General features: G+C 52.3%; 1 protein-coding gene across 3 annotated transcripts in view; it reads left to right on the top strand.

Moving 5' to 3' along the window:
- LOC137414179 (gamma-2-syntrophin-like) overlaps positions 1–14311 on the top strand; it is a 492304-nt gene that overhangs the window by 450704 nt on the left and 27289 nt on the right. For all 3 annotated transcript variants that reach the window (XM_078786810.1, XM_078786808.1, XM_078786809.1), the window contains 3 exons: positions 3215–3253; positions 5544–5660; positions 6080–6151. In XM_078786810.1, coding sequence (XP_078642936.1) covers positions 3215–3253; positions 5544–5660; positions 6080–6151 — 228 coding nt within the window. The remainder of the gene's footprint in view (positions 1–3214; positions 3254–5543; positions 5661–6079; positions 6152–14311) is intronic.

Below are 14311 nucleotides of genomic sequence, written 5' to 3' on the forward strand. Positions count from 1 at the left end.
GGTCGGACCGGATCTCTGTGGACCGCCTCAAACCGGCGCACATGGACGTCGACCGACCACCACGGTTGGCCCTTCCTCCATGGCGAGGCCGCCCCCCGTCCACAGTTCCCCCCGCTCGACCACCCACCACCACGTCGGACCCCTCCCCACGACCCTCCAGGGGTCGCTTCGGCCGGGTCATCCGGACCCCCCTTAAATTGACCCTGCCGGTGCAGGTCGATTCTGGAGGGGCGTGTGTAGCGGTTACCGCTCGATGCACACAATCGCCTTGCACCGGCCAGAACACAGCCAGACGCGCCTCTCCCGGGCATGCCCGGACTCACTGTTCCCGGGCACGCCCGAACCTCCCCGGGCACGCCTGGTCTCGTCTTTCCCGGGCATGCCCGCTCTCGCCTTTCCAGGGCTCGCCCAGAGCGTCCGGGCATGCCCGCTATCGCCTTTCCAGGGCTCGCCCAGAGCGTCCGGGCATGCCCGCTATCGCCTTTCCAGGGCTCGCCCAGAGCGTCCGGGCATGCCCGCTCTCGCCTTTCCAGGGCTCGCCCAGAGCGTCCGGGCATGCCCGCTCTCGCCTTTCCAGTGCTCGTCCAGAGCGCCCGGGCACGCCCAGCCTCGACTTGCCAGGCCGCAGCCAAACACGCCCGGGCAGGTCCAGACTCGCCTTTCCAAGGCTCGCCCTTGACACCCGGGCATGCCCGGTATAGCTTTTGCCGGGCAAACTTCCCGACATAAATGTGTATATATATTGCTGCCCGATAAACGGGCTTTTGTCAGAATACCTGAGCTGTTTTGTTTCAATAAAGCAACTCGGACGAATTCCGTCTTTGGTCGCGTCACTTCTTTCGACTCGCGTTGGAGCGCAGCTCCTTCAATATAAGCACACTTGACACTAGGCCGAGGCTTCAGACTTTGGCACGCTCACGAGGCTGTACCGTCAAATAAAAATTTTCAACCCGTCATTACTGACGGGCTTTTTACTAGTATACAATAAAACTTAAAACTCTCCTTTCCCACAAAAATCCCAAATTGGTTCAAATTCTTCAATACATGTGCAGGATGTTTACATGAGAAGAACATACTATTACACGTAGGGGAAGGTGGGGCAAAATGGCACACTTAAGCTTTCTTTGAAATTTTATCCAAAATGATGCAGTATATCTGAAATCAGACAGTGTCTTTACAATCATTATTCCATTATAAATACACAAATTACTTGGTATTAGAATCAAATCAACCATTCACTGGTGAGAACCAAAGACCAAAAATGTGCTAAGTGGGCCATTTTGTACACCACGTTGGGCAAAATGGCCCCCACATATGGGGCAATATGGTCACCCCGTGGGGTAATATGGTCACCCCGTGGGGTAATATGGTCACCCCATTGAAAAACATAATAATTACCCTCAGAGTCACCAATCAAAACACTTTGAACCTGAAATAATATTTATTGTGAAAAATTACAGACTACAAGGTGAGATTATGCACATAATTAGGCACAAAAGTCACAGATGAAATTCACATCTTCTTCATCCACACCTGCACAACCATCATGGGCCCAAAGACGACAGACTGTGCACTTTATCCATCCTTCTCCTATCACACTATAACTTTCCCGGCAGAATAAGCACATTGTTCCATCATCATCCTCAGACTCGCTAGATTCTTCTGGTGCCGTAAATATAGCCCGTTTACCCTTCACTATCTTCTTTTTTGGCTTTTCTGCAACTTTCTTTTGCTTCTGAAGTTTTTTTTCAGCTCTCTGCTTTGCTTTCTCTGCCTTCTGTGCTTCCTGTCTTTTCTTTTCTTCAGCTGCATCAGCAAGTCGTTTCTTGTATGGGCTTGATGTTAAATGCTCTGACATTGACCTTTTTGATTGACGTGTTGTAGGCCTACCCTTAGCAGGAGTAGCCTTAGGTGGGGGACTGATTTGAAAGGGTGAAATGAACTCCCTACTGGTGCTTGCAACAGCAGGTCTTGGAACAGCAGCATGTCTTTGAGTGTTACCAATGGGTCTCACAGCATTTCCAGGGCCTCTCGCAGCGTTACCATTAGGTGCAGGACCATCAACAGGTCTCACAGCATTTGCAGGGCCTCTCGCAGCATTACCATTAGGTGCAGGACCATCAACAGGTCTCACAGCATTAACATCAGGTGCAGGACCACCAACAGGTCTCACAGCATCTTCAGGGCCTCTTGCAGCATTAACACCAGGAGCAGGAACATCAGCATCTCTATGGGCATCTTCAAGGGGTCTCTGGTTATCATCCATGGGTCTTGGTTCATTTTGGTTGAGGTCTGTAACTGTCGCTGGAGCAAACTCGTGATCTTGGAAGATGTTGCGGTTCACTGGGAAGATACCAGTTTTCCTAAACCCATTTGCTGCATTCTCGGCTGTAGCGGACTTGCGATATGCAGTCCCAAACAGGCTGGCCAGTTGAAATACTGTCACACATCGTCCCGGGTGCTGCCTCAACCACCTCTCCACCTCCTGCGTGTAATATGTAGATAGTGGCGTCATAAATGAGACATCTAATGGCTGGATCTTGTGTGAACAATGTGGTGGAATGCTCAACATGTATACCCCATTGTCTTTAGCCATGGTGATGACGATGTTCTGGGATGACTGGATAACCCCACGGGCCATTTTACCCCAGGGAAATGGACCGTTTTGCCCCATGAACGACCTCCATGAAAACCTGACATCATTGGAAACCACATGTACTGGGCAGAATGTTTCAAAGGTCAATTTTAGTGACTGACTTATACTCTAAAAGCATGCAGTAACACTAGGAAATATGAGTCACTCTGTCACCACAAACACAATTTTCTCACATACCTACCGATAGATCCTAGTAGGTGTCAAAATGTTGGATGGTTCAGCTCGAGTTCAAGACTGGATAGGGATGGCCACCATGTTGTTACTTTCTGCTAATCCACAAAGGAATGTTTTAACATGAACAGCCACAAGATGGCAGCAGCTGCTGGTGTAATATACCAAGGGGTCCATATGACCCAAGCGGTCCATTTTGTACCACTTTCCCCTATTACTCTTACAAAGACATTTAAGTTGAAAATACTTTGTACTTGTACATTTACTGTAGATTTAACTTACTTATAGGTGAACAGGAATATCTAACATTCACTCCATCTGTGGGAGCGTTTTAGTGGTGCCTGTGGAATGTTTTGCGTTACTCCATGTTTGTTTACTCTCTTTCAGGTCAGAATGAGCAACAAGAACCTGTCACTCTGTGAGCAGGTAAAAGCCGTTAGTGCATTTTGTAAGTTCCAACGACATGTAATTAAGTCCCTCATAATGCTTAAGGACTGTATGAGGACATGAACCATGATTAAAATTCCAGGCCTCATGGTAGACCGACTAAACCAAATACCTGGGGTTCATCTCTGAATCTTAAGCAAAGTATGCACCTCTGTGCTCCCCATAATTGGAATGGCAATACAATATACTCTCCATTTGTTTACCCACAAAGCAACTGTTAATAATGCCCTTTTCTGCCAGGTCCTCAAACTATTTCCATGAATAAACTAGATGGTATTCATAGAATACTTACCCTGCGCAGTCAACTTGGTGCGAGCCAACTCTTCTGTTTTTGAACTTTTTTTTTCTTTGATCCAATATGGCTGCCAGACCACGTGGGCGATTACATCATAAATTTATATTCTCTAATATAATTGTTACTGAGATCACGCTCAATAAATTTCAAAACTGATCACACTAAGTGTTGTTTGTCCCTGTTGAATTATGACATCATAATTACGGCACCGATCACGTCATCATTAACAACACTTATTCAGCATGCGGAGTTCTTTACAATGAGCCACGTTTCAATTTTTCCATTGAGTTGTTTCAGAGATATAGAGGTGCAACGCTTTTCGGTTTTCCAAGATGGCACATGTACCACGTGCCCTATAACGTCATAATTATCATTAAAATATTCAACAGGCGCTCTTATGGTGAGAATTTTGTGTCCATCAAATCAACAGGGGCAGAGAAAAAAAAATTCATACTGATCGGATGAAGTGTTATACTTGTTGAATTATGACATCAAAACAAAGGCACCGATGACATCATCATTAACATATCTTGTTCCCTAATGGGGAGCACTTGACAATGAGCCATGTTTCAATTTTTTCCATGGAGTGGTTTCAAAGATAGAGGTGCGAAGTTTTTCCAAGATGACACCTGTACCACGTGACCTATGACGTCAAAATTATTATCAAAATATTCTACAGGACGAGGCACTCCTATGGTGAAAATTTCGTGTCAATCGGACCAAGAATTGCAGAGAAAATAAATTCATACTGATCGAATCAAGCTTTGTACTTGTCAAATTATGACGTCATAATTAAGGCACCAATGACCTCATCATTAAGAACACTTATTCCCCATATGAAGTTCTTTACAATGAGCCACATTTTATCCATGGAGCGGTTTCGCAGATATAGAGGTGCAACGTTTTTCGATTTTTTGAAGATGGCCCCTGTACCACCTGGCCTATGACATCATAATTATCATTAAAAACATGTACAGCAGAAGGCGCTCTTATGGTGCAAATCTCATGTCCATTGGACGAACAGTTGCAGAGGAAAAATAATTTTCATACTGATCATATCAAGCGTTGTACTTGTCAAATTATGACGTCATAATGGTGGCACTGATGACATCATCATCAACATATCTTATTCCCAATGGGGAGTACTTGACAATGAGTCTTGTCAACTTTTTCCATTGAGCGGTTTGGGATCCAAGATGGTGTCCGTACCATGTGACCTATGACGTCATAATTATGAATTAGAAAATTATACAGGCGGAGGCGCTCCTGTAGTAAAATTTAGTGTCAATCGGACCAACCGTTGCCGAGAAAATGAATTATTAAAATGCAGACACACCGCACTTACGCCACACGTACGCAAGTACACAACCGAATGTGTAACCCTGCTTTTCACTTCGCGAGCGCAGGGTAATTATATTCCGAAATCAAGGGAACTTTGTGCACTGTGATTTGCGTTCCTCCACCCTGTGAATGTCAGTGTTGATGCTGTGTTCGGCTCTTCGTGTTCTGAGCCCTAACGAGGTTCCCTCATTAATGCGCTTCCCACTTGCCATGCCAATGATTCCTTTCGCTCAAGGTCATGGCCAGAAACCTGTCGGACCTATCAACCAACAAAATGGCCTCGAAAGATGATTTATAATGTAAATATAGAGGTTGCTTGAGTAAATGATGCATATATTTAAAAGGCTGTTTAATTTCATGATTATGGAGCATACTGGAATAATTTGGTTTATGGGGGGAGGGGAGAGTGTAAGGGAGGGTAAAGGGCTGGGACAGAGGGAGGGAGTTGGGTGGATCCCCTGTCGCCCTCTCTGTCCCTTTCTCTTCCTCTCTCTCTCTCCTCCTCCTCCTCTCCCTATCTCTCTCTCTCCATCTCCCTCTCTCCTCCTCTCTCTCGGTCTCTCTCTCTTGCTCTCTCTTTAGCTGAGCATCCGGGTCCTGATCTCTGTTTTGTCCCTCTGGGATATTTGACAGATTGTGCACATGGGATGGGTGGAAGAGCGGCTTCCAGATCCTGATGTGGGCCAATGTTATCAGCCTCGTTTCCTCGCTCTCAAGGGCTCAAACGTGTACATTTTTCACAGTCCTCCAGTAAGGATCCCGTCACCTCTCAACCGCAACCGTTCAGGGTCTCTCTCCCCCTTCCACGCACCCACAGCCCTCAATCCCTGAAAACTCACCTTGTTCCACCATGAGTACGCACGGTAGATGTGTCGTCGTTACAAAATGCTGCATTGGGTGAATGTGTTCGGCTGTTATTCCGTGTATCGAGGTTTCAACGTCCTGCGATAGAAAGCATCCGATGGCCGTGTTTGTGGTGATAAACGAAATATAGCATTCTTTTTATGTCGCACTTTTTTGTTGGGGGTCAAAGATCCCGATTGATTTTGAAGAACTCGGAAACAAATACGTTGCTTTGAAGTGCTGCGGTGTGAATAGCTCCTGAAATTTCCCACCTGGTGCTCCTGGGATGCTGTGGTTATTGACGTCTCGCTGCTTCATTCCCACAGATAAGCCTCTGTGATTGGTCCCGAGGAGAGAGAACATATGATTTGTGTGAGACGTTCCTAAAAGTACACAAGGTAAGGTCACCTTCAGGGTTTTTGTTTCTTTTCCCTTGTACCATACAAACTACAACCGTTGTGGATTAACAAACTGACAACAGGATGGTGGGTTCAGCCAGATAAACAATGTTAGAATATGGTGATAAATGAATAGATATGGGAACCATATGTGGGAGATTTATACCAATTAGCTTTTTCCTCAAAATTTGTTGACTTACAAGTTGAATGGCAATTTAATTTTTATTTTGCTGATTCCACAGACATATTAACTGACTGCATATGTGTGGTCTCTTTTGAAAAAAAAATGTGTGTGTGTGTGTGTGTGTGTGTGTGTGTGTGTGTGTGTGTGTGTGTGTGTGTGTGTGTGTGTGTATCTATGCAATGTGAGATGACAGAGTTGGACTCTCAAAACGCTGAGCGGATTGGTACTGCACCATGGCGATTCTGCCATGGTGCAGAACCAGACATGGACAGCAAGTTCGTGAATTACTTCTATGAAAAACGTACCTGTTCGCAAACAAACGGGTACGTTCATGTACAGAAGCATCGATCGTGGGTCCGTGGCGAATCTGCATATGGCGATCCGCAAAGTTCACGTTCAGAAAGTAGAAACCATCAGGCCATGTCGTCATTCACTTGAACTCGATATCTCTTTTTTCATTCCAAACAACATATCTCCAATCACAAAATAAACTTTTAACAACATTGTTAATGTTTTACATTGTAAAAACTACCAAGTCAACAGTGAAAAGGATTTTGAGCCGATAGATGTTACGGCCTCGGCAAGATCGATGGAGACAGCGATCTGTTGGCTTATACACCGCCCAAATAGCTATGTGGAATTCACTCATGTAGAGATTAAACCCACATCATTTGAACTTTGGCCGAGGTCATTATTTACTTTTAATGATGTTTATATACGAATCAAAAAGAAGATAATTGGTTTTGGGTCGTCCTTTCCGCATATCTCGTGGGATTGTGAGTTGGAGAAATGGCCGTGATGGCGGGGAGGGGGTTGGCATTCTCTCAAGCATGGATACAACCCATGTCCTTATAAAAGCTCTTTGTCCGAGGTCACAGAGTCCGATCGGTGCAGCCGTTTGTGCGGCACCCGGGAAAATAACGTCATGCAGGAGTCCAAACCTGAAAATGCTGAAGGCCAAAGCTGAAATTGGAAAAACAATATAGCCTATTTTACTCCAGGGGATCCCACGATTACCCACCCAAAATATCGTTGCGATCGGTTCAGCCGTTTTTGCGGTACCTTCAGACGGACGGACATTTTGTGAATTAAAGATTCAGCACGTTCAGAGATTATAGAGGTGCAAAGTTTTTCGGTTTTTCCAAGATGGCGGCCGAACCACGTGACCGATGACGTCATTTTTTTTTTCTCCACCAGTTTATGCCGACATGGCGCTCAAGAAATTGCATCTTGATTGGATGAAGTTTTGTACTTGTCGAATTATGACGTCATAATGGAGGCCTTGGGCCTGGAGAGTTATAAATTGGGCACAGTCTATTCCAGGGCAACTAGATTATGCTCAAGAAATTCACTCAAGAAATACTCACAATGCTCACTCATTTCTCGAAGTTTCGTGAGGTATGCACTTATACTTATAGCCTGTCCCGGCTGCTGCACAAACCCCTCACCCGAAAATGGCTGCTGCACATCCCCTTACCTGAAACCCGCTGCTGCACACACACACACACCCTCACCCGAAACCGGCTGTTGCACACACACACCCTCACCTGAAACCGGATGCTGCACACACACACCCGAAACCGGCTGCTGCACACACACCACCACCCGAAACCGGCTGCTGCACACACACCATCACCCGAAACCGGCTGCTGCACACACACCATCACCCGAAACCGGCTGCTGCACACACACCCCTTACCTGAAACCGGCTGCTGCGCAACAAACACCCTTACCTGAAACCGGCTGCTGCACACACACCCTCACCCGAAACGGTGCTAAGATTTTATGTGTGGCCTGGGAGAATAAGGTTCCTTCACCCTCTTCACAATCTCCTCGTATGTTATTGTTACCTCTCCAGGCTTGGAAGGTGACACCAACAATCGTATTACCTGGTATACTTCTGCTCTGACGATAGACAGCAATAGCCAATATCTCCCTCTTGTTCTCCTCACAGTAGAACGAATGTCTCTCAATGTCGGCCTCCCAGGACTCTCTCTCCGGCTGGAACTCGTCAATTTTCCATAAACCGCCATTTCAAGAATGTAGTTTTCCTCGTCGCCAATTACGTAATGTCCCCAGGATCCAGTATCACTCCTTGAAGTTCATTAACAAAGGTTTATTGCAAGCGAAAACCAAAATCATTCAGCAGGAGTAACAATCACACCAAACCTCTCCATTGCCGGCACGGCACGCTCACGAAGCTCCGCCCTTCCGGATCCGGATGTATATTTTTAAAACTTCAAATATCACATTAAAGCAAATGAACACAATTAACTTACAACAATATCTCACGGTTTCACCACCACCCCCGTGACCGCACCACACTCAACATCTCTGAGGAAGAGAACTAGTTTGCTCTCAAAACGTCAGGTTAAAGCGCGGCGTTACGCGCGCTGCTTGCGAGCAAGGAGGAAGCGGACAAGCGGTAACTTATAAGCGTCTTTATTTCAGGAGCTCACTGTAACACTAAGCTGCTCAGGGCTGCGCGCCCCGTGTATATCTATCGTGAGGCCACGCCTCTCTCCCTGGCGTGGCCCATCCCCACTTGGTGTGCGGGGTGATGTCACCACGTCAGTGCTTTCGTGTCCGCCACACGCGCCCCCCCAGAATCCCCGCGCACCTGAAGGGTCAGTTTGCGGGGCAAACGGATGACCCGGCCGAAGCGCCCCCTGGCGACTGGCGGCGTCTGGGATGCAGGGATGCCATCTGGGATGCCTCCGGCTGCAGGACCGGGGGGCGGCGTGGCGGCGGGGCTGGGCGGTGCCAGGGGTCCGCCCGCAGGGGGGCGGCCCCGACGCGGGGGTCGGGCCACTGGCGGTGGATGGTCCACGTCGAGGTGGGTCGGCTTGAGGCGGTCTACAGAAACGCGGTCAGGAGTATCGCCGATGTCCAGGGTGAAGTGCTTCGCCCCGGTCTCCAGCACGCGGAAAGGCCCGTCGTACGGGGGCCGCAGTGGTGTCCGGTGGGCATCGTGGCGGACGAAGATGTACTCTGCCGTGCGAAGCTCCGGGGAGACGTGCGTCGGTGGGTGCCCGTGGCATGCCGTTGGCACCGGGGCGAACCTCTGGGCGGTCTCTTGCAGAGCGGAGCGCGGAGTCGGGGAGTCGGGGAGTCGTGGACCATGGTGCCGTGGAGTCGGGGAGGAACTCGCCCGGCACCCGCAGCGGTTGCCCGAAGACCAACTCCGCCGCGGATGCGCGCAGGTCCTCCTTGGGCGCCGTCCGGAGGCCCAGCAGGATCCAGGGGAGCCTGTCGACCCAGCCGCCGTCGCGGAGGGTGGCCCGGAGCGCAGCCTTCAATGAGCGGTGAAATCGCTCAAACAGGCCGTTAGCCTGGGGGTGGTAGGCCGTGGTTCGGTGCAGCCGGACCCCGAGCCCCTGCGCGACCGCCCCCCAGAGCTCCGAGGTGAACTGGGGGCCACGGTCGAATGAGATGTCTGAGGGGGCGCCGAACCGGGCGACCCAGGTGGCGATGAAAGCCTGCGCGACATCGGCCGCCGTCGTCGATGCCCAGGGCACGGCCTCCGGCCACCGGGTGGTGCGGTCCACCATGGTGAGGACGTGGGTGAAACCCCACGAGGGGGGCAGAGGTCCCACCAGGTCCACGTGGACGTGGTCAAACCAGCGTTCCGGCACCGTGAACGGGGCCAATGGGGCCTGGGTGTGCCGGTGCACCTTGGCGCGCTCGCACGCGAGGCATGTCCTGGCCCAGCCGTGGACGGCCTTCTGGAGGCCATGCCAGACGAACTTGTCGGCGATCAACCTTTGGGAGGCCCTCGCGCCCGGGTGGGACAGGCCGTGGATGGCGTCAAACACCTGGCGCTGCCAGCCCGCGGGCACGATGGGGCGAGGACGCCCGAGGGAGACGTCGCACAAGAGGGCCGCGCCCGCGCCGTCGAACGGCACCTCGGTGACGCGGAGGCCCGTGACGGCGGTCCGCAAGGCCTGGACGTCGGGGTCAGCGGCCTGGTCCGCTGCCATCCGGGCATAGTCGATGCCGAGGTGGACTGCGTGGGCGACGGCCCGGGAAAGGCAATCCGCCACCGGGTTGTCCTTCCCCGCGACGTGCCGGATGTCCGTCGTGTACTCGGACACGGCCGAGAGGTGACGCTGCTGCCGGGCCGACCACGGCTCGGTGACCTTGCCCATCGCGAAGATCAGCGGCTTGTGGTCGACGAAGGCCATGAACGCACGGCCCTCGAGCAGATGGCGGAAGTGCCTGACCGCCAAGTGAAGCCCGAGCAACTCGCGGTCGAAGGTACTGTAACGGCGTTCGGGTGGGCGAAGCTGCCGGCTAAAGAACGCCAGCGGTTGCCAAGCTCCACGCACCCATTGCTCGTGCACCGCGCCCACCGCGTAGTCCGAGGCGTCGGTGGTGAGGGCGATCGGTGCATCGGGCGCCGGGTGCGCGAGCATGGTGGCGTTAGCCAAGGCAAGCTTCGCGCCCGTGAACGCCGTGTCCATCTGCTCGGTCCAGGTAACGTCGCCTTTGCCCGGCTTACCTCGGAGAGCTTCGTGCAGGGGGCGCAGGAGCTGGGCGATACGGGGCAGGAACCGATGGTAAAAGTTCACCATGCCCAGGAACTCCTGCAGCTCTCTGATAGTGCGGGGGCGCGGAAACCCCTTCACCGCCTGCTTCGTCGGCTCGAGGCGGCGTGCCCGGGCGTAGACTGGTGGCCCGATGGTGGGGATGTGATGGGCCACCCCGTGCTTGACGGCCCTCGCCGAGAAGGTGGGCCGCGTGAGGGCCGGGAAGCCGGCGAGGAGGCGGGTGAATGCGTCCGCTGCCGGAAGCGTACAGACCAACGTGGCCGGAACCGAACCGTTCAGCAAGCCGCTTGGCAAGCCGCTCGTTGAGCTGCTCGACGAGCTGGGCAGCGCACAAGCGAGCGAGCTGAACGTCTCGGCCTGGACAAGACGTCTGCGCTTTACGTCGACCAGGAGCCTATTAGCGCACAGGAAGTCCGTGCCAAGCAGTGCCATGGGCACGTCGGCGGTGACGAACGTCCATCGGAAAACCTGCCCTCCGAACCGCAGAGAGAGGCAGCATTTTCCGTACGTACGGATGGGCGTCCCGTTCGCGGCAAGCAGCGCGGGGCCCCCGCCCGCGGCGTGCTTGTCTGACGTACCGGTGGGAACGACACTCACCTGCGCTCCCGTGTCGCACAGGTAACGGCGCCCAGATAAGGTGTCCGTTATGAACAGCAGGCTGCTCAAACGGCCGGCGCTCATCGCCACTATTGAGCGCCGGCCCGGGCGTTTCCCGACCTGTTGAAGGAGCATGGCGGATGACACTGCCGAGCCTCGTGGCCGAACTTGGCGTGGAACCAGCACCAGGTGGTGGAGCTGGAGGAGTGCGGCTGGCTCCCCCAGGCCGGTGGAGTTGGCGGGTTTCCCCACGGTGGCAGTTTTCGCCGCGGCGGTGGGCGGGGCGTGGCGGCGGTCACGAGGTGCGTATCAGCATGCTGCGTATGCTGTGTAAGCTGATGCTGTGGATCAGCATCATCAACAGCATCAGCCTCGAGGTCCGTGACGGCCGCAAAGTACCTGTCCGCCTCGGCTGCCAATGCTCGGGGTTCCGTTAGCGCGGTCCCGGCCAACGCGAGGCGAACCTGCGCTGGAAGTTGGTGACGGAAAAGCGCCCGGAATAGAGAACCGGGGGCTTCGTCGCCCAACAGTGACAGCATATGGTCCATTCGGACCGAAGGGCGCGTGTCGCCGAGCTCGGGGAGATCCAGGAGGCGGTCGGCCCGTGCGTCGTCCGTGAGGCCGAACGTGGCTAGGAGTAGCCGCTTGAGTGCCTCGTACTTGTGGCCGTCCCGTGGGTGGCGAAGGACGGACACAACTCGAGCGGCCGTGCCGGGCCCGAGGGAGGCGACGACGTGGCAGTAGCGCGTGTCGTCGCCGGTGAGGTGCCGAAGCTGAAATTGGGCTTCGGCTTGGACGAACCAGACTTCGGCCTGGGCCTCCCAAAATTCGGGAAGTTTGATGAAGTTGGCCATGGCAATGGCGTCGTGTGTGGAAGGATCGCTCCGGCAGATCCAACGTCGAGGGTCACCAGTAAAGCGCGGCATTACGCGCGCTGCTTGCGAGCAAGGAGGAAGCGGACAAGCGGTAACTTATAAGCGTCTTTATTTCAGGAGCTCACTGTAACACTAAGCTGCTCAGGGCTGCGCGCCCCGTGTATATCGTGAGGCCACGCCTCTCTCCCTGGCGTGGCCCATCCCCACTTGGTGTGCGGGGTGATGTCACCACGTCAGTGCTTTCGTGTCCGCCACAAGGTGATTTTTTTTTTATGTGGAAGGCTCCAGGCACGGACTATGTAGTCCATCGAGGCCAGGCTTAATAAAGATTTTTTAAAGATGAAAAAAAATATATATATATACTCGGTAGAGGAAATAAATATCCACAAACAACAAGAAGCTACACATTTGAAGCGTGAAGCATGCCGGGATACCTTGAAGCCACGCCTCTCTTTCATTGTGTGTTTGTTTACGTTGTAATAAACGATTGCATGTTTAAAAGTTAAGACGTACTTTTTTTTTAAACGGCCAAGATGAAATTATCAACCTGTGTTTGTTTAATTACGCGAAGAGAACGTGATCAGAATACATTGAAACCGTGGAAATGCTCGTCTGAGCTTAAACTGCGAGTTGTTCCAAGCTTTTGATCTGTCAAATGAATGAAAATGATGACGTTGTTCAAAGATATCCGGTCGAGGGAATGCCCAGCAAATCCTATAATAGAGTAAACGCGGAGAGGCTCGACGGGACGAACAACAGCTGGAAGTTGAGTTGTGTAGGTTTGGGGGAAAACACAATTGCTGTTGGGATCCATGGGTGTTTCCTAAGACGTCGTCGTTTAGTCGATATAATAATGCCCGGGAGGAGGAAGAGGACGCCGACCACCCCGGAGCTGCCTGCTCGTCGAGCTTACGGAGCTGTTCAGACCTGCCTGGTCGCCGAGCTTACGGAGCTGTTTACGGAGCTGCCTGCTCGTCGACCTTACGGAGCTGCCTGCTCATTGAGCTTTTGGAGCTGACTGCTTGTTGAGCTTACAGAGCTGTTCAGAGCTGCCTGCTTGTCGAGCTAACGGAGCTGTTCAGAGCTGCCTGCTTGTCGAGTTTATGGAGCTGTTCACAGCTGCCTGCTCGTAGAGCTTACGGGTGCTGTTCGGAGCTGCCTGCTCGTCGAGCTTACGGAGCTGTTTGGAGATGCCTGGTCGTCAAGCTTACGGAGCTGTTCGGAGATGCCTGCTCGTCGAGCTTACGGAGCTGTTCGGAGATGCCTGGTTGTTCAACTTACGGAGCAGTTTGGAGCTGCCTGCTCGTCGAGCTGACGGAGCTGTTCGAAGCTGCCTGCTCATCAAGCTTACGGAGATGCCTGGTCATCAAGCTTACCGAGCTGTTTGGAGCTGCCTGCTCGTCGAGCTTACCGAGCTGTTAGGAGCTGCCTGGTCGTTGAGCTGACGGAGCTGTTCGGAGATGCTTGGTCATTGAGCCTACGGAGCTGTTCGGAGCTACCTGGTCATCGAGCTTACGGAGCTGTTCAGAGCTGCCTGGTCGCCGAGATTACGGAGCTGTTTACGGAGCTGCCTGCTCGTCGAGCTTACGGAGCTGCCTGCTCATTGAGCTTATGGAGCTGACTGTTTGTTGAGCTTACAGAGCTGTTCAGAGCTGCCTGCCTGTCGAGCTAATGGAGGTGTTCAGAGCTGCCTGCTTGTCGAGTTTATGGAGCTGTTCACAGCTGCCTGCTCGTAGAGCTTACAGGTGCTGTTCGGAGCTGCCTGCTAGTCGAGCTTAGTGGGCTGTTCAGAGCTGCCTGCTCATCGAGCTTACGGAGCTGTTCAGAGCTGCCTGCTCGTCGAGCTTACTGAGCTGTTCGGAGCTGCCTGCTCGTCGAGCTTTCGGGACTGTTCGGAGCTTCCTGGTCGTCGAGCTTACTGAGCTGTTCGGAGCTGCCTGCTCATCGAGCTTAC

The sequence above is a fragment of the Myxine glutinosa genome, chromosome 11 (genome assembly GCF_964187855.1).
Source record: "Myxine glutinosa chromosome 11, kmMyxGlut1.1, whole genome shotgun sequence".
NCBI lineage: Eukaryota > Metazoa > Chordata > Myxini > Myxiniformes > Myxinidae > Myxine > Myxine glutinosa.